We start from the raw sequence: 25,145 nt of genomic DNA on the forward strand, positions 1-25,145 counted from the left end.
CTTTCTCTCTCTTTGAGACAACTACTCACCACACTGCAGTGCTAGGTAGCAGTAACTTATGCTTTCAGTACTAGATTAATTCTCTGATCCTTTGATTGGGTGGACAACAAAAGTCAGTTCATGCTGCAAGTACTCTGATAGGCTGGAGGACACCCCCTGGAAGTTGTCATAGTTACTGTGTAGGTCTATGGAAGGGGGTGAGAACCATGAGCCTCCTACGTTTTGTATTGAAGTCAATGTACCCAGAGAACAGAAGAAGAAGAAGCTAGCCAATGATTATAATGGTGATTCTGATCCAATCATAAATTCATACGTTAGCCTAGGACAACAAAATCTAAAAGCGTGTTCTCTTTGACAGCGGATTGCAAGTATATTGAGTCAACATGTTTTTTTCTACTTGCACTAATGCACGCACGCACGCACACACACTAACACAAACACACAGATAAATCAGAACATGGACAGCCACATCATATTTAACTGACTTCGATTGGACTGAATTGTTTTTGGTATCTTTTAGTTGTCACAATATTAGACTAAGCATAGGTGATTTGATGATGTTGAAATGTTGAAGTTGAAATGGTGCTGGAATGGTGGAGCTCCTGTTTTCTTTGCGACTTGCTGTAACTCTCCGTGGTTCTAAATCAAGTTGTTTAGTAGTCCATAAATGTCGTAAACATTAACTTGCTTGACCATGCTGTAGGTTATGTAACTGTTTGTTACATGCAATATGCTTTGTGGACTCCACCGGATAGAGGTTGCTCTCTGGTTTTGTGATGAAACAAAGGTGTGTTTGAATTCATTCTGCCACTGTGTCTTCTTATTGTCTCGGCCTTAAGCTTATTTATCACGGTCGCAAGGCATATTACCTAACAGTTATAGAGCAAATAACGCAATTATCACAACACATAGGTTGTAATATGGCAATTTTTTTCTGGCTTGCCTTCCTCAGAGACTTTACCCACACACCACTACTGCCATTCAATAGCACCGAATGAGTTCTGTTTGAGTTAAATAATTAATACTGCTGTGAAATATATTTTCCATAACCAAAAATATTTATTTTCAGCTGTTGTACAAAACCGAAAGTAAAAGACACAAAAATGTAATTTAAGCAGAGGAAGCATAGAAGTAGTGCACATAGAACAGCTCTACTGCTTCTTAGACTTGCTTTCAATGAGAATGACAGATCTATAACACACATTTCTATGTTGATTTGGTTGTGTCACCCAAAAAGTTACATATTGCAGGTTTACATGCCTAAGTGTGCATGCTGGGGTGTCATTTGCACTTTGAAAAGGTACACCTTGTTGTGATTTATTGTTATTTAAAAGTGAATCTGGAAACTGCGACTCGAAAACTACCACAAAGGCGCTCCCGCCACGTCATCTTGGCTCAAGCACCGTGTGTTTCAATTGTGGGATCCCGGTACGCAGCCGCTCCTGCGGAACCATAATGGTGGTTTGCGGGGCAGTTTCATAATCTTGGGTGGGAGGAGCTTGGCTATGCTGGACGAGGAGCGACGAAGGAAGATAGGAAAATTGGAGCAACGATAAAGTGAAAGGGAGAGAGAGAGAGGATTAGAGCACGCCCCTGAAGCCCATTTTCAGTTAATAGTTTTACCTTCCCGATCGAGTCGCGTGTGCACGGGAACCATGCGCGCTTTTCAAGGGGGACGAAACTAACCTTTTCACCTCTTTTGGGATGTGAAGAATGTAGCTAGACTACACGTATGTGTTATTTACATTAAACAGTATTTTGAGTAAATAGTTCGTTTTGTTGATGAACTCTACAAGATACACAGAGTATAGCTGTAGTTTTTGCAGCGGGTTGTAGCCTACGTGCGTTCTGGACGGTTGACTAATGTGGATCAGCGGACAGGGCACGCGACTCGAGTTGTTTATTATAACGTTTTACAATACCACCGTAGGCTTCGAGGAGGAGTAGCCTACATAGGAAACCGGGAAACCTGGGCAAGGTGGGGCAGAACCGGAGACCGTAAACGGGATTATTGAAAAACTCACGTTGCCTTGAAGCTTCGCACCGTAGTTGAACCACCGCAGCTACGCAGCGTTTTGGGGAAAAAAATATTTTTCTAGCCCATTGGAATTGGGGAAGCTTTATTCCCAACTCCTTGGTGATTAGTCTACGCTTCAAGTAGCCTAGGCTACAGAGAGCAGAACAGTTTGTATTCACAAAAACGTCCGTTTGTTGTGATTATTTGCTTTGGAACATACGTTTCAGGACGGATTTGGGGGGAATTATTTCCCCAGCCTCGCTGGACCATGGCGGACGACGACGTACTGTTTGAAGATGTGTACGAGCTGTGTGAGGTCATTGGAAAGTACGTGTAATGTTTGTTGCCTTTTATTACACTATGCGGTTACATTGTATCTCCCCGAATGTGTCCCCTGTCTAGAGTATTTTCTCTCTCTTTCTCTCTGTGTGTGTGTGTGTGTGTGTGTGTGTGACAACATGCACGGGAGACACTTCACAGTTCATCATGGTGTGGTGGAGAGTGAACACACACACCCTGTATCGGTCATGACAGCTGAGCTGTAGTGCATATTACCACGTCTGAGTTACATATTTTAATTCATAGCCTTCAATCTCCTGTGCAAGATGCAAGTCTCCCATGTTACACATTCCTCTATTAGCAATGTCAGATAGGTAATGACCTGTGATTTCTTATAGGTATGAGACAATCGCATGAGTCATGTGCAATCAATGTGTCATGTTGTACGAGAAGGCTATCTGCATATTGTCACTTGCGGTTGTGACTAGGCTACATGCAAATGTGACAATATAATCTTTCCTCTTTTGGTCACTCCCAGGAAATCCAATTACTTCAGAGCCAATGAAAATGCATGATTACTTCTCTGTGGATGAATTTATCTTCCTTCTTATGTTGTGGGTGCATACTTCTTTCCTGCAGTGACAGCAAATGTCTGTTCTATGTTCTTTATTCTATTCTATTCTATGCTATGCTATTCTACATGTTGTAAGTGGGCCTCCTCCACAGCTGCTGTGTGGGTCTGATTCTCTCAGTCTGGGATGATGAGGACACATCAGAATGATGATTATGGTGAATGAATAGGGATTCGGCAGGCTTCAAGTCCCAATGCATTACAACCCTGTCGGTCTGTATAGTCAATCATTGCCTTGGTGTCCTGTTTAGATGTAGGCTACTCCACTCTAGCATTTGCATAATAGTTGCACTGTAATTACATAGTCATTAGGTTGAGTGTAATTACACAATTGGAAAGGGACTTTTATATTACTCTAAACAACAGCAAAACGCGTGTTCATAAATACACTATACAGAAGGCTATCCGTGCATTAGATTTAGTACATTGGATAGAAGGTTTTCAGGCAGTTAGCAAGAGCCTCTCCCTGAAAATCAGGTCTTGAAAATCAGGTGTAAAACCAAAGGCGGAAACACATCAATCATCATATTGACGGGATCCGGGCTGGGTTGGCTTTGTTGACAGTGGCCACTGTGTGTGTGTGTGTGTGTGTGTGTGTGTGTGTGTGTTGTGTGTACTGACACTGTGTTTTATGGTTGGGCGGTATCCAGATTTCCATACCTTCATAACGTGACTGTGCCCCCCACCCCCAGTATACTAACAACACGCTAACAAGTACTAAGGAATCCCCAAGTACTAAGGAATCCCCATAGCGGATGCAAGGTAAATGCTAACGAGCGCATGCAAACATTTACCACTAAGAGAGACGACCCAGCTTATAAAGTTATGCAAGTATATAAAAAGGCAGTTTGCACCATGCACAAAACATATATTAGACAGCAGGATCTTTATCCAGGAGGCGATTGTCTCTGCTGCTGTTACGAAAAAGCTTGATCTTGCAAGCTAACATTAGCCACTTATGTTAGCAAAACCTAGCTGTAGAGAGTTTATTTTACACACCGTAGATAGTTAACCTAATGGTTATACGATATATAGCTGGCAAACTTTAGTAGTGGATTTCAGACAAATGTAACTTGATCACCTCACTAAGTTGCGCTGCAGGAGTGACTCACCTCACAAAGCTCCCGTTTTGCTTGTCCCTCTTTGTAAAAAAACATATGTGACTGGCTCAAACATCTGTTTTGGGAAACTAGTAACGGAACGCTTCATAATGAAAAATAATTTAACAGGCGAAATGTTGAGAGCAATCTACTTTATGTTTTACCTAGTGCACAAGTTGACTGCAGGTATTTCTGTAAAAAGTTTAAATAACGTCAAAGGTGGTATTGCAAAAGTCATGCAGAGGGTATTTCAAAATACCCGAGTTACGGTATAACGCCCAACCCTAGTGTGTACTGACTGGGCACTGGGCCTACTGTAACATGTTTAGGCAGGCCTGAAACCTGTGTGAGAAATGTAAAAGACACTGACAGACAAAATACCTGTCTCTGTACTTGATATCCGGAGGAGTTAGGTACACACACATTAAACAAACATTTGTAGGATGAAGTTTCCCCTAGACACTGGTATATGATCAGTTAAGCATTTTATCCCCGATGGTCAGGATTGGGGATAGCGTTATCTGATCCACGATCTGTGTTTCGTGGCAGCTGCTATCATACCAGCCTAGTCCCAATCCAGCCCAACAGCCGATCGGTCAGAACAGATATTGAAAGAGACAAGACTACAATAGTAAAGTCGAACACTTCAAATCTCCGCTTGTTAGCTGCACTCACAGACACACACTCATTTTTGTTTCTGTCAATTCCAGTGTGGTTTACAACACTTGAACAACATTTGAATAATCAACATCAGTCTTTGGTTCCTGCTAGACTACTGTTTAATGGAGCGGTGAAGTAGACTGTTGATTTGATCCTGTGAGAAAAGAGATTAACAAAGGGAACGGGGAAACCCTACCAAATAACCACACAGCCGTTTGCAGAGGCGTCACTTTAAAAGCCTAATGCTCCAGATCGTCAGGGTTTTATGTCGAGGTTAGATGCACAGTGATACTATAGGCCTATATATAGGTCAGCTTAACGCTGGACTGTGTGTGGAAGAGTAGGGTTTTTGCAGTGTGTTGTCCCAGAGTATGTGTGTGAATGAGATTTTGGCACGTGTGTGTGTGTGAGCGGGATTTAGGCCTAAGCTCTCAATTTTAGAACACTGACCTCAGGCACAAATCCTGTCTGTCTGTCAGCGAGTGTGTTGGTGTTTGGATGTGAGAGTGCACGTTTGTGTGTGCATGTGGCATGTTGCTGTTAGATTGATTCACTCTGTTCCCAAGACTGCAGGGGAATGGGAGGTGAAGAAGGGAGAAGGGAGGGAGTGAAAAGGGCGATGTGTTGGGAGTTTGTAGTAGAAAGAAGTCCAATAGTTTTACTTTGAGATGTACTCTACCTTCAGGCTACTCTCTTTTATTATCAGGCCTCTGATCAACTCAGAACAATGGATGTGTGTGAGTGTGTGTGAGCGTGCGCATGTGTGGGTTGTGTGGTGAGGGGCCATAATTAGTGCTCTGTAATAGAGGTTGACCGATTTATGATTTTTCAACGCCGATAGCGATTATTGGAGGACCAAAAAAGCCAATACCGATTAATCGGCCAATTAAAAAAAAAAAAAAAAAAAAAGAAGAAGAAAAAAAAGTGTTTGTAATAATGACAATTACAACAATACTGAATGAACACTTATTTTAACTTAATATAATACATCAATAAAATCAATTGAGCCTCAAGTAAATAATGAAACATGTTCAATTTGGTTTAAATAATGCAAACATGCTATGTAAGACAGCTAACGTTTCAGTTCCTTGCTCAGAACATGAGAACATATGAAAGCTGGTGGTTCCTTTTAACACGAGTCTTCAATATTCCCAGGTAAGAAGTTTTAGGTTGTAGTTATTATAGGAATTATAGGACTATTTCCCTCTATACCATTTGTATTTAATTAACCTTTGACTATTGGATGTTCTTATAGGAACTTTAGTATTGCCAGTGTAACAGTATAGCTTCTTCTCGCTCCTCACTAGGCTCGAACCAGCACCACAATGACAACAGCCACCATTGAAGCAGCGTTACCCATGCAGAGCAAGGGGAACAACAACTAGAAGGCTCAGAGCGGGTGATGTTTGAAACGCTATTAGCGTGCGCTAACTAGCTAGCCATTTCACTTTCACTCATCTCGGGAGTTGATAGGCTTGAAGTCATAAACAGCGCAATGCTTGACGCACAACGAAGAGCTGCTGGCAAAACGCACGAAAGTGCTGTTTGAATGAATGTTTACGCGCCTGCTTCTGCCTACCACCGCTCAGTCAGATACTTAGATACTTGTATGCTCAGTCAGATTATATGCAACGCAAGACACGCTAGATAATATCTCGTAATATCATCAACCATGTGTAGTTAACTAGTGATTATGATTGATAGTTTTTTATAAGATAAGTTTAATGCTAGCTAGCAACTTACCTTGGCTTACTGCATTCTCGTAACAGGCAGTCTCCTTGTGGAGTGCAACGAGAGAGAGGCAGGTCGTTATTGCGTTGGACTAGTTAACTGTAAGGTTGCAAGATTGGATCCCTGAGCTGACAAGGTGAAAATCTGTCTTTCTGCCCCTGAACAAGGCAGTTAACCCACCGTTCCTAGGCCGTCATTGAAAATAAGAATGTGTTCTTAACTGACTTGCCTAGTTAAATAAAGGTTTAATTGTTATTATTATTTTAAATCGGCAAATCGGCGTCCAAAAATACAGATTTCCGATTGTTAGGAAAACATGAAATCGGCCCTAATTAATCGTCCATTCCGATGTGTGTATGGTTGTGGGTGTGTCTGGTTGTGGGTGGGCCAGTTGCATGTGACAGCTCAGGCAGATGATGTCAGTGTCAGTATGGACTGTAGAATAAGTGCTGCATACAGTTCTGCTTATCCTGCTGTTTGGACCTCAGTCTTATTTCATTAGAACAGCCTTTATTTACAAGTGTTGCGTGATGCCTACATGCTACACACTATCTCTTTCTCACTCGCTCACACACAGACAGACAGACAGACAGACAGACAGACAGACAGACAGACAGACAGACAGACAGACAGACAGACAGACAGACAGACAGGAGTCAGTAGTCAGTAGGCCATGCAGTAGTCTCAGGCCTCGTACAGTAAACTATAATCCGGTGTAGTTCAACCCAGCCCAGCTCCATCAAGCCTCTTATCCATCTCTGCATGGGCAGCTTCAAAGGAGACTGAATAGGAAGTAATATACTCCTCTCAATGAATCAATGCACTCACAGGCCTGCCTACAGTCTCACTGTATATTTAACAATGTCCTCACTGTGGATTTAACCATGGGGTGTGTCCTTTACCGCACAGTGAAGTGGGTCTACTTTAAAGTGAATAGTGAATTACTGTCCATTTGCATTACCTTAGTCAGGGACTCAGACAGGCTTAATAAAGAGCCAATATGTAATCACTTTGCAGGGTGTGGGCACGAGTGTGGCACGAGTGTGGAAGTGTGTGTAATGGGAGTCAGCAATGTGTGTATGTGTATGGCCATACAATAGCCTGCCAGTCCTGCCCTCGGGCCCTACTCCACAAGGGGCTAAAGGGGGCTTACCCTCTCAGTTCAACTTGAGCCCCCTCAGTTGTAGTTTTATGTCCCTCTTTAAGGACTCCTGAGTGGCACAGTGGTCTAAGGCACTGCATCACAGTGCTAGAGGTGTCACTACAGACCTGGGTTCGATCCTGGGCTGTATCACAACCGCCTGTGATCAGGAGTCCCATAGGGCGGCGCACAATTGGCCCGGCGCCGTCCGGGTTAGGGGAGGGTTTTGCCGGGGGGGAGCTTTACAAGGAGTCTGTCATTGTAAATAAGAATTTGTTCTTAACTGACTTGCCTAGTTAAATTAAAAAGCTAAAAAAGTTTACATGATTGAGTGTGTCAGCACAATGGACAGGGCGCGCCACTGTGTGTGTCTTTGGAAAGCCACTGGGTGGCTAGGTATGAGTCCTTTGGGTTTCCATAAAAAGCAGGTTGGGGGGTGCTACTCATCTCTGTGGTAGGCAAAGTGAGCAATGTGATACCTGTAATATTTAGATTTTAAGGCCTGTGAAGTTTACCGTTGAAGCTGCTTCACTCAACTCTGCCTCACACCCCGCCACTACCGAGTTTAGGTAGCTTCTTGGCTAACTGTAAAAAGTGTTAGTCTTATTAGCCTTAGCCTATTTAGCTAGCTCAAACCAGCTAATCTGCCATGATGGATATCAGAAATGAACTTTGCCAAGTACCCCCCCAAAAAAAGAGAAGGAGAGCAACAGCAGCAGCATCAAACCACTGAGGCTGCCGCCAAGCCCAGCAGCGATGATGCTGTGTGTGCAGTGCCTACAAACCCTTCCACAAGCGGCGCCAGGATAATGGCTCCACAGCCGCCTGGAACAGAGGAGCCAGCCCAGGTTAAATCCTACCCTAGCCACAGGTTTTCTGTCCAAAAACATTCATTTAATAACAACTGGTTCATAGGAAGAGAGTGACTGGAATACTTGGTTACTGCTGATGCAGCATTTTGTTTCTCAATGTCGAAAGTTTTGTGTTTCCCAATGCTAAAACAGACAAGGCCTTCACCCAAGCTGGCTATTCTTACTGGAAGAAAGCTGTTGATAGTACCAAAGGATTTGCTATGCACGCATCAAGCAAAGAGCCTTAGAGGCGGCTCTTGGATGCTGTCATCGGTGAAATGTCAGAACGATTCAGGGAGGCCATGTGTGCCCTTGACCCCGAGAGTTATGACTTTCCAGATGTTGAAAAAGGTGAAACCATTGCTGGATCTAAGCAAAATAGATTTGGTGGAAGCTGAGATTGGTGTTGCTCCGCCCCTCTGGCTCCGATGAGGACAAATGGACCCCACTTGATATGCTGCAACAATTCTCTGAGCCTCTCTCCTCTATGCTGACCGTGCTTACTGCACTGAAACATGGACAGACTTTTGGGGCGTCCACAGCTACATGCGAGAACTCATTTTCCACTTTGACAAACGTGTTCAGTCTGCACAGAAGAGGCATGCTACACCCGAGGAAAGCTCAACTAATCCAACTGGCATTTGAGGGGGATCTTACAAGAAGATTTCAGGGAAAATGGAATGATCGATTACTTTTGAAAAGGTAAGATTGAAACAATCTAGCTGGTTGTTTATTATAAAAATCTTTCTTTTAGTGTGTAGGCCGCTGTCCATGGTGCTGATAGAGCGCAGTGGCAATTTCTTGCCATTGAACCTGTCACTTCATAGTCGAAAGCGTTTGAACTTTTATGTTTATTGTGGTATAGTGTGATATAAGCAGAATTCAATATAATTCCAATGAAGAACCCAAATGATGTCCCTGTGTGTAGCTACATATTTACATATGTTTCATTATAGAAATGGATACATTCAATTATGGTTTACTTGATAGCCTATTGGTTTTCGTTTCTGTACGTGTAGGAAGCGTGTTTATGGTAGGCTGGCATTGCTTAATTAATTAGGTGGTTTCAAATTTGATTCACATAAGTGTATTGTGCCATATGACAACATGTTGAACTCATGAGCGAGCTGAATGATTTTCCATGTTTGCCTTTATAGGCTTATTCATTTGGCAAGCAGCTGTGCATGGCTGCATCTCATTGTAGTAGGCTGTAGGCTATTTGGATCTCAATTCTCCTTTTGTTTACTGCGTTTGTTTATTGTTAATGTAACTAGCCTACATATAGATTGTGTCATGCATGTATCGATCTGATATTTTGTTTACTAGGACTACTACTTGGTACCACTGTTTTGTTCTGTTCTCATTCATTTGTTCACATTCGCAGATGTTGGTATTCTAAGCCAAAACTGCTATTTATTATTTTTGTTTCCATGCATGAATAACTAGGCTACTAATTTTAGCATCATTCACACCCTCTTATGCCTTAGCACTGCCCATCTCTTTAAGAATTCACATGTGAGGCCATGTGCTAAACAGAGTAAGGTAGTGTAGTAAACATCTAAATATTTCAAGACTAAAAGTGTTGAAAGTATTATCAAAAAGTAGTACTAAAAATACACTTGATGTAGTCCTTGGCCTATATTTTAATCTGACCTAGGTGCAGGTCATGTTTGTTCACATTTCCGTCTCTGGTAAACACACACTAAATAGAATCAAAGTTTATTTGTCACATGCACAGAATATAGAAGGTGTAAACGGTACAGGGAAATGGTTACTTGCATAGTGGAGTCTTTTGTCTAGACATGTAGGTAGGTAGTTAGCTAGCTAAACAAGGAACCATAATCCCAACCCATACTACTAGCAATAGAAAATGATTGTCATAGCTAGCCACCATGCATGAATCTGCAGGTATTTAAAGCTAACCAACTAGTTTCAATTTGATCTAGCTATCTAACATTAGGCTATAAATAGCAATGCAAATAGATTTCTAAGATATGAATAAAATTACCATACAGATCAACATTAGCTAACTAGCTAACAGTACGCTTTAACTTGCAATAAAAACAACTTTCTGACAAAATTAGATGCCATGGTTGCCCTTAGTTTGAAGATGTAATCCAGAGACAGGTGTTGGGCCAGCCTGTCACTCAATCAATGTCATTTTTTGCTATTTTTATATAGGGACAAAAAAATAAAACTGAGGGAGTAAGCACCCTTGTGGAGCTGGGCCTGAGGGCAGAACTGACAGACGTATGTATGGCCACACACACTTCCTACCATTAACACACACTTCCACACTCGTGCCCACACCCTGCACAGTGATTACATATTGGCTTTTTATTAAGCCTGCCTGAGTCCCTGACTAAGGTAATGCAAATTGACAGTAATTCACTCTATTCATTTTAAAGTAGACCCACCTCACTGCGTGGTAAAGGACAAGCCCCATGGTTAAATCCACAGTGAAGACATTGTTAAATATACAGTGAGACTTTAGGCAGGCCTGTGAGTGCACTGATCCATTGAGTGGAGCATATTACTTCCTATTCAGTCTCCATTGAAGCTGCCCATGCAGAGATGGATAAGAGGCTTGATGGAGCTGGGCTGGGTTGAAATAGTGACTTGCGACATATGCCTAGCTTCTTGAAACGGGTCACGTATTCATTACCAAAAGGGGCCTTGCTGTAGGACACTGTCCATTGTGCTGGTACAGCACAGCAGAGATAGACTACAGATTTCAAAAGCACTCAATGATCTTGGAGTCTTTGTATTTGAACTTTATGCTGCAGCCGAACACACCATTGGGTGCACACTGCCTGCCCTACAGGACATCTTCAACACCAAGTGTCGCAGGAAGGCTAAGAAGATCATCAGGGACCCAAGCCATGCCCTGTTCTCCCCACTTCAATCACTCACACAGGCAGTGCAGGAGCATCATGGCAAAAACTGAAAGACTGGCCAATAGTTTCTACCCTCAGACCATCAGGCTGCTGAATAGCCACCACTATTCAGCTACTGCTCCACCCTCCCCTGCTACTCCCCCTATGGACATGAATCTGAATCAGTTTGTTTTGGTATAGTGTGATTTATATAAGCAGAATTCAATATAATTTCAGTGCAAGAATCCCCCTAAAAATTGACCTCTCGCTGATTAAAAAAATAAAAAAAACACACCCACACACCAACATTTTCTGGGGATCAAAAAGGGGCTTAGGTGGTGGGCTTGGCAGGGGGCGTGGCAATGGGTGTTGTCGGCCCGGGTACATTTTTGAGAGATTTTTAGTAGTCCCAATCTTAATGGTGTAGAGGAATTTTTGCATTTTTAAGTCAATTTCATGCAATTCTACACATTTCTCTATGTAGCTCAGATAATTATCTTGTGGTTTTAAAGCTAATTCAATTCCTGTGCCAAGTGGAGGGTTAGAGGTTAGCTTGGTATAAACAGTGTTATGGAAGAGCAGAAGTCCATTTGCATTAGCATTAGTGTAGGTGATTAGGTTAGCAACAATATTATGACTCAAAGCAGACATGTGTCCCCCATTGAATGCATAAGATTCCTTGCTGACAGCAGGAAATCCGTGAACAGCTTGTTGACGGATGTCACTATGGTGACCCAAGGCTCTTTGGCACTGGGATCCAGTGGGATCCAGGCCCTACAGTGTTCAGATAATCACATGATAGTTAAGAGAAACCAAACGTCTCTTGCATTGATAAGAATGCACATTTCTTGTGTTGTGCATCTATTATTTGCCATGCAATTAACATGCCCATATTGGAATTGATTGAATATGTGACCCGTTTCAAGAAGCTAGGCGTTGAAAGACATAACTTTAGCCATCGAGAACTACAAAAGTTTTACTCAAGAACATTGATGCCCTGAATTTAGCAGGCACTATCGAGAGATAAGTTGGGAAAGGTTGTGGTGGGCTACTTTCTGCACAGGCCACGGTCAGCGTGAACTGGAGTGACTTGGCACAATGCTGGCCAAAGAAGATGTAGCTACAAACAAAACTAGAGGTCGATCAATTATGATTTTTCAATGCCGATACCGATTTATTGGAGGACCAAACAAAGCCAATACCAATTAATCGGCCGATTGTTTTATTATTATTATTTTTGTTTGTTGTAATAATGACAATTACAACAACACTGAATGAACACTTACTTAATATAATACATCAATAAAATCAATTTAGCCTCAAATAAATAATGAAACATGTTATATTTGGTTTAAATAATGCAAAATAATGTTGGAGAAGAAAGTAAAAGTGCAATATGTGCCATGTAAAAATGCTAACGTTTAAGTTCCTTGCTCAGAACATGAGAACATATGAAAGCTGGTGGTTCCTTTTAACATGAGTCTTCAATATTCCCAGGTAAGAAGTTGTAGGAATTATAGGACTATTTCTCTCTATACCATTTGTATTTCATATACCTTTGACTATTGGATGTTCTTATAGGCACATTAGTATTGCCAGTGGAACAGTATAGCTTCCGTCCCTCTCCTTGCCCCTACCTGGGCTCGAACCAGGAACACATCGACAACAGCCACCCTCGAAGCATCGTTACCCATCACTCCACAAAAGCCGTGGCCCTTGCTGAGCAAGGGGAACAACTACTCCAAGTCTGAGCTTAGTGATGTCACCGATTGAAACGCTATAAGCGCGCACCGTGCTAACTAGCTAGCCATTTCACATCGGTTACACCAGCCTAATCTCGGGAGTTGATAGGCTTGAAGTCATAAACAACTCAATGCTTGAAGCATTGCGAAGAGCTGCTGGCAAACCCACGAAAGTACTGTTTGAATGAATGAGTACGAGCCTGCTGCTGCCTACCATCGCTCAGTCAGACTGCTCTATCAAATCATAGACTTAATTATAACATAATAACACACAGAAATACGAGCCTTTGGTCATTAATATGGTCGAAATACGGAAACTATCATTTCGAAAACAAAACGTTTATTCTTTCAGTGAAATACGGAACCGTTCCGTATTTTATCTAACGGGTGGCATCTCTAAGTCTAAATATTCCTGTTACATTGTACAACCTTCAATGTTATGTCATAATTATGTACAATTCTGGCAAATTAAATACGGTCTTTGTTAGGAATAAATGGACATCACACAGTTCGCAACGAGCCAGGCGGCCCAAACTGCTGTATATACCCTGACTGCTTGCACGGAATGCAAGAGAAGTGACACAATTATAAGAAATTCATGTTAGCAGGCAATATTAACTAAATATGCAGGTTCAAAAATAAATACTTCTGTATTGATTTAAAAAAAAGGCATTGATATTTATGGTTAGGTTTGGTGCAACGACAGTGCTAAATCATCACAAGTAGGCTGTGATTCGATGAGAAATTAACAGACACCGCATTGATTATATGCAACGCAGGACACGCTAGATACACTAGTAATATCATCAACCATGTGTAGTTAACTAGTGATTATATGAAGATTGATTGTTGATTGATTTTGTAAGTTTAATGCTAGCTAGCAACTTACCTTGGCTTCTTGCTGCCCTCGCGTAACAGGTAGTCAGCCTGCCACGCAGGCTCCTCGTGAAGTGCAATGTAAGGCAGGTGGTTAGAGTGTTGGACTAGTAACCGTCATTGAAAATATGAATGTGTTCTTAACTGACTTGCCTATAAATGTGTAAATATAATATAATAAACTATTTTAAAAAATTGGGCCAAATCAGTGTCCAAAAATACCAATTTCCCATTGTTATGAAAACTTGAAATCGGCCATTCCAATTAATCGGTCGACCTCTAAACAAAATGGTTAAAGGGTTCCAGTCTGCCGTGATTCATTCATCCATGTATACTGGTAAGAGTCTAGCTACATTTTCAGATATTATACGTTTATCATTTTGTGAAAGTCTTTTTCATTGCAAGTTAAAGCGTACTGTTAGCTAGCGAGCGTTAGCTAGCTAGCATTGAACCTAGTTGGTTAGCTTTAGATACCTGCAGATTCATACTACAGCTATGACAATGTTTGTATTGGTAGTAGTATGAGTTGGGATTATGCCGGTTCATTGTTTCACTTTGCCAGATGATTACGACCCATGACGTTAGCCAGGTATGTGTGTCTGGGGGTGATTACGGCCATCTATTGTATTGTATTTCATGAACATGTGTACAAGTCTAGACAATATTGACCCATATACTTAGCAAGATGTGGCTGGGGGATTGTTATAGCATTTCTTTCACGTGACCCATCAATTTAGACAAATGTGTCTGGGTAATCATCTAATAATGATAAAATACTTATACAATATTTTTATCTGGACACTTTGTTTTTGATATTCCTACTATGCAAGTAACCGTTTCACTGAACCATTTACACCTTCTGTATCCTGTGCATGTGACACATAAACATCCATTTTATTTTATTTAGTGTGTGTTTACCAGAGATGATAATGTGAAGAACAACATGACCTGCACCAAAGTCGTATTAGGATATAGGCCAAGGACTAGAAAAAGTCTGTCTTTATCTGGAGTTTTTCCTTATTGTAGGCTACTACTTTTACCACTTTTAGTCTTGAAATCTTTGGTTGTTTACTACACTACTCACTCTGTTTAGCACATGGCCTCTCATGTGAATCCTTGAAGAGATGAGTGGGGCTAAGGCTTAAGCGGGTGTGAACGATGCTGAATGGGTGTAGACAAAGAAGAGCTCTCCAGTAGGTATACCAAAATATTCAAGGCAAATGTTCTCAATAGAGCGGTCACGAGTTTATCAACTTTCAAAGCAGAATTACTTTCCCATTGTTCCTCAACTGCAGTGTATGATGTACACTTTTCTAGCTTTGAGTCTCTACTTTAAACTAAAGTAAAAAACACCATTTAAAATCTTGCTGCATTGTACCGAATTTAGGTGGTGGGTCACATATGGCCCTTAGCCTAGAGTTCAGGTGAATTTGTTAATATTTTTATTTATTTAACCCCTATTGAACTAGGCAAGTCAGATAAGAAAAAAATCTTATTTACAATGACGGCCTACCCCGGCCAAACCCGGATGACATTGGGCCAATTGTGCACCGCCCTATGGGACTTCCAATCACAGCCGGATGTGACGCAGCCTGGAATCGAACCAGGAACTGTAGTGACACCTCTTGCACTGAGATGAAGTGCCTTAGACCGCTGCGCAACTCGGGAGCTCAACATCCTCAAACACACAGCCTTTATAAGGGGCCTTCATCCACACTGTGTGCAGTTGAAGTCGGAAGTTTACATACACCTTAGCAAAATACATTTCAATTCCCTGTCTTAGGTCAGTTAGGATCACCACTTTATTTTAAGAATGTGAAATGCTTTGTGAGGGCTTTGAGGGCTTTGTGATGGCCACTCCAATACCTTGACTTTGTTGTCCTTAAGCCATTTTGCCACAACTTTGGAAGTATTCTTGGGGTCATTGTCCATTTGCAAGACCCATTTGCGCCCAAGCTTTAACTTCCTGACTGACTGTCTTGAGATGTTGCTTTAATATATCCACCTCATTTTCCATCCTCATGATGCCATATGTTTTTTAAAGTGCACCAGTCCCTCCTGCAGTGAAGCACCCCCACAACATGATGCTGCCACATCTGTCCTTCACGGTCGGGATGGTGTTCTTTGGCTTGCAAGCCTCCCCCTTTTTCCTCTAAATATAACGATGGTCATTATGGCCAAACAGTTCTATTTTTGATTCATCAGACCAGAGGACATTTCTCCAAAAAGTACGATCTTTGTCCCCATGTGCATTAGCAAACCGTAGTCAGGCTTTTTTATGGCGGTTTTGGAGCAGTGGATTCTTCCTTGCGGAGCGGCCTTTCAGGTTATGTCAATACAGGACTTGTTTTACTGTGGATATAGATACTTTTGTACCTGTTTCCTTCAGCATCTCCACAAGGTCCTTTGCTGTTGTTCTGGGATTGATTTGCACTTTTCGTACCAATGTATGTTCATCTCTAGGAGACAGAACACGTCTCCTAACTGAGCGGGATTACGGCTGTGTGGTCCCATGGTGTTTATGCTTGCTCCCACGGATGAACCAGACTTGTGTCTGGAAAGGTCTACAATGTTTTTTTCTGAAGTCTTGGCTGATTTCCCCTTGATGTCAAGCAATGAGGCACTCTGTTTGAAGGTAGGCCTTGAAATACATCCACAGGTACACCTCCAATTGACTCAAATGATGTCATCAGAAGCTTCTAAAGCCATGACATAATTTTCTGGAATTTTCCAAGCTGTTTAAAGGCACAGTCAACTAAGTGTATGTAAACTTCTGACCCGCTGGAATTGTGATACAGTGAATTATAAGTGAAATAATCTGTCTGTAAACAATTGTTGGAAAAATGACTTGTGTCATGCAAAAAGTAGATGTCCTAACCGACTTTCCAAAACGATATTTTGTTAACAAGAAATTTGTGGAGTGGTTGAAAAACGAGTTTTAATGACTCCAACCTAAGTGTATGTAAACATCTGACTTCAACTGTATGTGTCAAGCACAGCCTCTCTGTTAGTTGTTTTCTGATGGGATAGGGGAGAATTCTGCTGAGAGGGTAGTTTTAGCACGCACAATTACCCAAAGACACTAGTGCAGTGTTCTCATATTTAGCTCCTGAAATCTTTATCCCTCATGTCAAGTCCATGAAAACATGGTCTCTTGCAGCTCTATGTGTGCAGCGACAAGAAAAATGCTCCTTCCATCATGTTCACACATCCCTCTTAGGAACATATTAGGAAATTAAAGGTCCAATGTAGCCATTTTTATGTTTTTTGCTTCCATCCAGCCACAAGGATTAGTGAGGTGGATTAGGCTGTTAGGCGATTAGGCTCGCAGTTGACGTTCCAATTCATCCCAAAGGTGTTTGATGGGGTTGAGGTCAGGGCTCTGTGCAAGCCAGTCAAGTTCTTCAATACCGATCTCGACAAACCACTTCTGTATGGACCTCGCTTTGTGCACGGGGGGCATTATCATGCTCAAAAAGGAAAGGGCCTTCCGCAAACTGTTGCCACAAGTTGGAAGCACAGAATCGTCTGGAATGTCATTGTATGCTGTAGCGTTGAGATTTCCCTTCCCTGGAACTAAGATCTCCCTTCACTGGAACCTAGCCCGAACCATGAAACAGCCCCAGACCATTATTCCCCCTCCCCCAAACTTTACAGTTGGCACTATGCATTGGGGCAGGTAGCGTTCTCCTGGCATCTGCCCCACCCAGATTCGTCCATCTGACTGCCAGATGGTGAAACGTGCTTCATCACTCCAGAGAACACGTTTCCACCGCTCCAGAGTCCAATGGTGGTGAGCTTTACACCACTCTAGCCGACGCTTGGCATTGCGCATGGTGATCTTAGGCTTGTTTGCACCTGCTCAGCCATGGAAACCCATTTCATGCAGCCCCCGCAAACAGTTTTTGTGCTGACGTTGCTTCAAGAGGCAGTTTGGAACTCGGTAGTGAGTGTTGCAACCGAGGACAGACAATTTACTCGTGCTGCGCACTTCAGCACTCGGCGGTCCTGTTTTGTGAGCTTGTGTGGCCTACCACTTTGCGACTGAACCGTTGTTGCTCCTAGACGTTTCCACTTCACAATAACAGAACTTACAGTTCTAGCAGGGCAGAAGTTTGATAAACCGACTTGTTGGAAAGGGGGCATCCTATGACGGTGCCACATTGAAAGTCACTGAGCTCTTCAGTAAGGCCATTCTACAGCCAATGTTTGTCTATGGGGATTACATGGCTGTGTGCTCGATTTTTATACACCTGTCAGCAAGGGGTGTGGCAGAAGTAGCCGAATCCACTAAATTGAAGGGGTGTCCACATACTTTTGTATAATATAGTGTATGTATAAAACATGAAAATCAAGTTTTGGACTGCACTTGGCCTTTAACATTGATTAAACGTTTTTCCAATTCCCATCATAATGCTTGAGACAGTCTGACAGTTGGCTACGTGATTTAGCTTAGCAGCTAGCTTAGGAAGCCAGTGAAGAAATCCCCCCTCCCTCTACTTTCAGTTTCAGTGAAGAAGACACAATCATTACTGTCTGTCTAGCCAGGCTGAACTGAATGCTAGGCTAATGCAGACAGACAGCAGCACTTTTTCAGGTCACTAACCTCAACGCTTCATTACAGATAACGGCACACACTGTCTGATTGCTTTTTGCCGACATGATCGGAATTTGGAATTTTTATAATTTTTAAAAATTCTCTGGAACTTACAGAAGTATTTTACAATAACATCACAGGACTAGTTAGGAGGGAGGGAAGTGACATGGCTGTGTCCTGATATTGTAATATGTTTTTACTCACTTGTCTGCTGAGTGAAAAAACTTTGTCTTTATACTCAAGTGCATCATAGTGCATTATAGTTCAGTGGAGGTAAAGAAAGGAAAGGAGGCTTTTTAGGAAGGGACAGGGATTACTTCAAGGGTAAATCCAGTTGAAATCAGTCACTTTTTGCCCATGGAAGAAGTTAATTCATGTTTGCCTGTGGAAGAAGTGAATTCATGTTTGCATGTGGAAGAAGTGGTCAGAAAGTGACTTTTTGGACCTGAATGTCAAAACATTTAGTTGATAAAGATGCTAAGAATTGACCCATTTTGCATACTCCATACTCCATGCATACTCCATGAGATAACCGTGTCTTCATCACTGGAAAATATAACAGTTGAGGTTGATGTAATTTAGAAGCTAGAGGTCTTCACAGGTTCAACAAGTTGGATAATAGTAATGGCCATAAAACACCAAACCATCACAAAAGTTTCTTAAAGCCATTCCAAATTCACATAGAAATGTGAGTTATAGATCTGTCATTGTCATTGAAAGCAAGTCTAAGAAGTGGTAGATCTGGTTTGTGTGCGCTATTTCTGTGCTTCCTGTAATTAAGTTTTGTTTTTGCATCTTTTTACTTTTTGGTTTTGTATAATAGCTTCAAACAGCTGAAAATACAATATTTTTGGTTGTAGAAAAGATCTTTCACAGTGGTTAAGATGGTACAATTATTTTGTCACAAACTGTAATTAGACACTATTATTTGCAACCAGGAAATGGCGGAGCGATTTCTGAATATTGCACCTTTACTTTATTAGGGTTATATCAAAGTAAGTCAAGTCATTATTTATAGGGGAAAAAAATCGAATAGGTTATTATATTGAGGCATTACATTACGTTTTTCATCTTCCCCTCTTTGGTTTTTCCTTTTCATGGTTTGCGTGTGAGTAGCTCTAAAGTACGCCTACATGTAATTCTATTCTGTTGAGGCAAATCAACAACAGTTGGAACTTAATTTTGCCAAAGAAAATGGCTCAACAGAATGAAACAAAACACATTATTTAAAGAACTGGTTTAAACCTTCACAGCAGCAATTTCCAACATAGGTGAGCGTTCTACCATAGGCCTACTACCCAACAAATGACAGTAATAGGTTAATGTTATTTATTTTACAACACGCCTGCTTTTAACCTATTTTAAACTAAATACGGAGCACAATATTAAAAAGACAGTTCGAACTTAATTTAACAAAAATGTCTCAACAAAACAGATCCTGCTTATTGTTTGAGAATTAAAACATTTTTATAAGCACCACGCAACCACACGTTGGATGAACAATTTCAGAAATTCAGCTGTTTTTCATCTTTCCTATGCAGTAATAAAGGTTTTACACATTTTTTTGCGTAATTGGCCGACTCCCACCATGGTAAAGGAGGTGCAGCGGTTTTTAGGGTTTGCCCATTACTGCCGGATAATCTCCGGGGTTTTGGCCAGGTGGCTGCTCCCATTACCTCACTGCTGAAGGGGGGTCCTGTACGTCTGCAGTGGTCGGCTGAGGCGGACAGGGCTTTTGGGCAACTAAGAGCTCTGTTTACCTCGGCTCCCGTGCTGGACCATCCGGATCCCTCTTTGGCGTTCATAGTGGAGGTGGATGCGTCCGAGGCTGGGATAGGAGCTGTGCTCTTTCAACGCTCAGGCACGCTACCGAAGCTCCGCCCTGTGCTTTCTTCTCAAAGAAGGGATGTGGGGGACTGGGAGCTGTTGGCTGTGGTTAAAGCTTTGAAGGCGTGGAGACATTGGCTTGAGAGGGCTAAACGCCCTTTTCTCATCTGGACTGACCACCGCAACCTGGAGTACATCCGGGCAGCGAGGAGACTGAACTCTCGTCAGGCAAGGTGTGCCATGTTCTTTACCCATTTTGTGTTTACCCTGTCCTACAGACCAGGTTCCCAGAATATGAAGGCAGACGCACTGTCCCGGCTGTATGACACAGAGGAGCGGCCCATGGATTAGACTCCCATACTCCCGGCCTCCTGCCTGGTAGCGCCGGTCGTGTGTGAGCTGGACGCCGACATTGAGCAGGCGTTACGTACAGAGCCCGCTCCCCTCCCGTGTTCTGTCGGGCGTCTGTACGTTCCGTCTGCTGTCCGTGACCAGTTGATTTATTGGGCCCACACGTCACCCTCCTCTGGTCATCCGGGGATCGGTCGGACGGCGCTCTCTGACTGGGAAGTACTGGTGGCCCACCTTGGCAAAGGACGTGAGGGTTTATATTTCCTGCTCGGTGTGCGCCCAGAGCAAGGCTCCTAGGCACCTGCCCAGAGGTAAGTTACAACCCTTACCTGTTCCACAACGGCCGTTGTCGCAGCTGTTGGTAGATTTCCTGACCTTCATCCCTCACAGGGTAACACCGCGATCCTGGTTGTTGTGGATCGTTTTTCTAAGTCCTGTCATCTCCTCCCTCTGCCTGGTCTCCCTACGGCTCTACAGACTGCGGAGGCCTTGTTTACACACGTCTTCCGGCACTACGTGGTGCATGAGGATATAATGTCTGATCTGGGTCCCCTGTTCACGTCGAGGGTATGGAAGGCGTTCATGGAACGTCTGGGGGTCTCGATCAGCCTTACTTTGTGTTTTCACCCCGAGAGTAACGGGCAGGCGGAGAGAGTAAACCAGGATGTGGATAGGTTTCTGAGGTCCTATTGGAAGGACCGGCCAGGAGAGTGGGCAGTGTTTGTGCCCTGGGCAGAGATGGCCCAGAACTCGCTCCGCCACTCCTCTACTAACCTCACCCCTTTCCAGTGTGTATTGGGGTATCAGCCGGTTCTGGCTCCTTGGCATCAGATTCAGACGAGGCTCCTGCGGTGGACGCCGCCCATGTCCACCTTCAGCACGCCATGCTGCGCCAGAAAGTTGGCGCAGACCGGCACTGCAGTGAGGCCCCGGTGTTCGCACCGGGGGACCCGGGTCTGACTCTCGAACTGAAACCTGCCCCGCCGCCTGCCCTGCCGGAAGCTGGGCCCGCGGTTTGTGGGGCCATTCAAAGTCCTGAGGAGAGTGAATGAGGTTTGTTACAAGTTACAGCTTCCCCCCGATTACCGTATTAACCCCTCGTTCCACGTGTCTCTCCTCAGGCCGGTGGTGGTTGGTTCGCTCCAGGAATCTGAGGTGCGGGAGGTTCCTCCGTCCCCTCTGGACATCGAGGGGGCCCCGGCGTACTCCGTTCGTTCCATCCTGGATTCAAGGCGTCGGGCGGGGGGGGTGTACTGTCACAACTTCCGTTATTCTGTTGCTTTTCACAAGGGATGTTTATTGTACAACATTTGCTACATTTTTGTGACTGTTTCGCGCCTTGCACTTTTACCTTTGGCTGGAGGTTTTGACGCAGTAGCGTCTGTCTGTTTTATTTGCCTCTGCCTTAATAAAGTGTGCGCCTGTTCACAATTCTCTGCTCTCCTGCACCTGACTTCTCCACTAGTAACGCAAACATTGACAGTACTCTTTCTCCTCTAACTATTGTTTTACTTTAATGAAAAATGCCTCCATGTTTGCAATCAACAGTAGCCTAGGCTCCTTTCACTCACTCTTTGTTGCGCCTCTGCACCAGGTGCACTTTTAGATTTTTTTTTAGATAATTCACTTTAAAAGTTACATTTGTTTTTATTTAACACCATTTTTTCCCTTCAGAAATGTGAAAATAGTTTCACAACCCTGCTTGTAAGCTTTTAAATGATATCAATCTCAACTGTTTATCTTTTCCGGTGATGAAGACTCATGGTCTGCAAAATTGGGAGTGGGGAAGAAAGTACCCAATTGTCATACTTGAGTAAAAGTGAAGATGCTTTAATAGAAAATGACTCAAGTAAAAGTTACTCCGTAAAATACTGCTTGAGTAAAAGTTCAAAAGTATTTGGTTAAAAATATACTTAAGTATCAAAAGTAATTAAAAGTAATTAAGTACTTAATTTTCTTTACGAATGTAGTGAAGTAAAAGTTGTCAAAAATATGAATAGTAAAATACAGATACCCCAAAAACCTTTTAAGTAGTACTTCAAAGTATTTTTACTTAAGTACTTTACACCACTGAAATAGATCACCTTTATATCTTGAATGTTTTATCATTCAGGTCCAAAAAGTCACTTTCTGAGCACTTTATACGAAGGGCAAATATGTATGGTAGGTTCCATTCAAATCAAAAGGGATGCTGTCATAGTGATTGAATTCAAATAGATTTACCCTCAAGGAAGGGATGAAGGATGGGCCATTGTCACAGATTCAGACCAGTGAAGCATTGAAGACGGTGGCAGGCAGAAACAGGCCAGTGCTCTTTTGTCTCTGTGTGTCTGTGGGTGTGTGGTCCAGAGACTGCATGCCCAGCAGGTCCTGTTGTCTGACGAGATGATTCATTTATTCATGAATTATTAATTCATTATCTTCCAGCTGCTCTAACAGTGTGTCATACGTGCATAATCTACAAGCAGATCACCCACATACCAGGAGTAAAATGTGGGGAATGAAAACATACACATTACACACATTGCCTCCCATAAACATACACTTACACACTCGTGCCCACCACCTAAGGTAATGCCAATGCACAGACAGACAGACAGACAAACAGACAGACACACACTGTGTCACTAAGGACCACCTCCCAACTCCTTGCATACTATCTATCCCATGCCTGCTGTCCTCCCCTGGCTTAAACATTGAGATCATTCCCTGCTCTCGTGTCCGGCCTCATCGTCCCTCAATGGCAACTCAGACTTTGACGCCTCGTCCATATGGACAAAATGACCTAATCATTTGGGGACCAAAATGGCACTTTATCCTGAGTGATTCTGGTGGTGTCTGACTCGGAGAAAAATTGGGCAAGACATCCATCTGTCCAAGCTGCTAATGCAGCCAGTTGTATTTTAGGAATAATTTCCCCTCCTTTCTTCCATCCCTCTCTGTTTATTTTCTTTCTTCCATTTCCGGTGGGCCTTTTGAATCTCAAGTCATCTCCTCCCTCCCTGCCAAAACACACAGTAACCTGGGTTACCACCCTGGCTGCATACACACACACCCTAACTAACCTCGAGGAGCCATTTCCAAGGAAACCACCACTTTTCAGGATTGGAGCTATAATTCCCCTGCAAAAACACAAAAACACCAAATCACCATCCCTACAACCCACACAGATTTTGGAGGACACTCCAAAAGACCACTCCTTATAAATCCACATGGAATAAAGAACGTTTAAGTGCATTCCCAATTCAACTTTATTTTTTGTTTCCTGATATCTGCATAATCTGATTGAGTTTACTCACATTCGCAACGATCCTAGACATTCATTGTGTAGCCTACATCATGACTTGCCTGTGTTATTGTCATTGATTGGCCATCTTGGAAAAACAACCGGCTGGCAGCCACCCGGCTCGAAAGCCCAGTGTTGGAGTGAGCTGCAGGAGTCAGTAAGAAGGCAGTGAAATAAAAGTTTTGCAAGTTCAGTTGTTTTTTGAGTCATCATTGTCGTGCGTGTCAGTAAAGGCTTCTGAGGGCAACAAAAAACAACATGTGGCTCCAATCAGAGAGCTATTTGTTTATGCGGAGAGAGAAGAGGAAAGTGAAAATATGTGCTGTGTTTGAGAGAGGATTCCCAGTTCCCACACTAGTGATGGTGGCTTTCAGATACTGAGAAGAAATGCAACAAGTCCATCTGCATACCCTCAGCTCTGTTTAGAGTTACTTCAAAATCTAAAGTGATAAGCTAAAAGTGTTTTAAAATAGGGTATGCGTGTGTTGTGATGTGACTATCATTAATTATTTCATCAAATCAATTAACTAGGTTGCATTATTACGTGGTTACATCAATCATGTAACAATTAACTCATTAGTAACTTGGGGCACCACAGAAAAACGTATTTAACGAGTTACTATCTTCCGATTTAAACTCTTAAGATATATTCATATCTATAGGTAACAGTCACTTATTAATGTATTATTACCTCGTCAGTCTCATTCTGAATGTCGTTGACCTCATAAACCTGCACAAACCCTAGCCTTAGTGATGATTCAGCGATACACAAATTGGCTTAATTATTTATTTACTAACTAAATAATCACACAGCACTACATAAACACACACACAGTATAGATGGTTGATTACTAACATAATGCAATGAAACACAGTCCCTAGTGGACTAACCCGATATCAGGGCTTGTTACACAATAGAAAGGGGGTGTGGAAAGATAAGGAGCGGGAGAGAGGAAGAGAGTGGACTTATCGTACATACAGTTGAAAAATACGCTCACTGTAAATATGGATATTTAGCACCCTAACAACGGCTCATTCAGATGTCTTTCTCTGTCGTCTATCTGTTGAACTCGATTGTTCAGTGTGATGGTTCAATGTAAGTCTCTGGTGGTCCACCAGAGGTCACAATGTTCTTCGTAGTTGTAGGCTTCTTTTGTTCGGGAGTGTTCATTAGAATGGT

General features: G+C 42.6%; 1 protein-coding gene across 19 annotated transcripts in view; it reads left to right on the forward strand.

The window, feature by feature from the left end:
- The first annotated feature begins 1,512 nt into the window (after positions 1 to 1,512).
- Positions 1,513 to 25,145, forward strand: part of caska (calcium/calmodulin-dependent serine protein kinase a) — a 217,202-nt gene continuing 193,569 nt past the window's right edge. For 5 of the 19 annotated variants that reach the window (XM_042306873.1, XM_042306879.1, XM_042306874.1 and 2 more), the window contains exon 1: positions 1,516 to 2,344. In XM_042306873.1, coding sequence (XP_042162807.1) covers positions 2,286 to 2,344 — 59 coding nt within the window. In that variant the 5' untranslated portion in view covers positions 1,516 to 2,285. Of the gene's footprint in view, positions 2,345 to 25,145 lie in introns of all 19 variants that reach the window. The other 14 variants (XM_042306878.1, XM_042306880.1, XM_042306877.1 and 11 more) reach the window with 6 other exon arrangements.

This window comes from Oncorhynchus tshawytscha, linkage group LG26 (genome assembly GCF_018296145.1).
Source record: "Oncorhynchus tshawytscha isolate Ot180627B linkage group LG26, Otsh_v2.0, whole genome shotgun sequence".
Classification (NCBI taxonomy): Eukaryota; Metazoa; Chordata; class Actinopteri; order Salmoniformes; family Salmonidae; genus Oncorhynchus; species Oncorhynchus tshawytscha.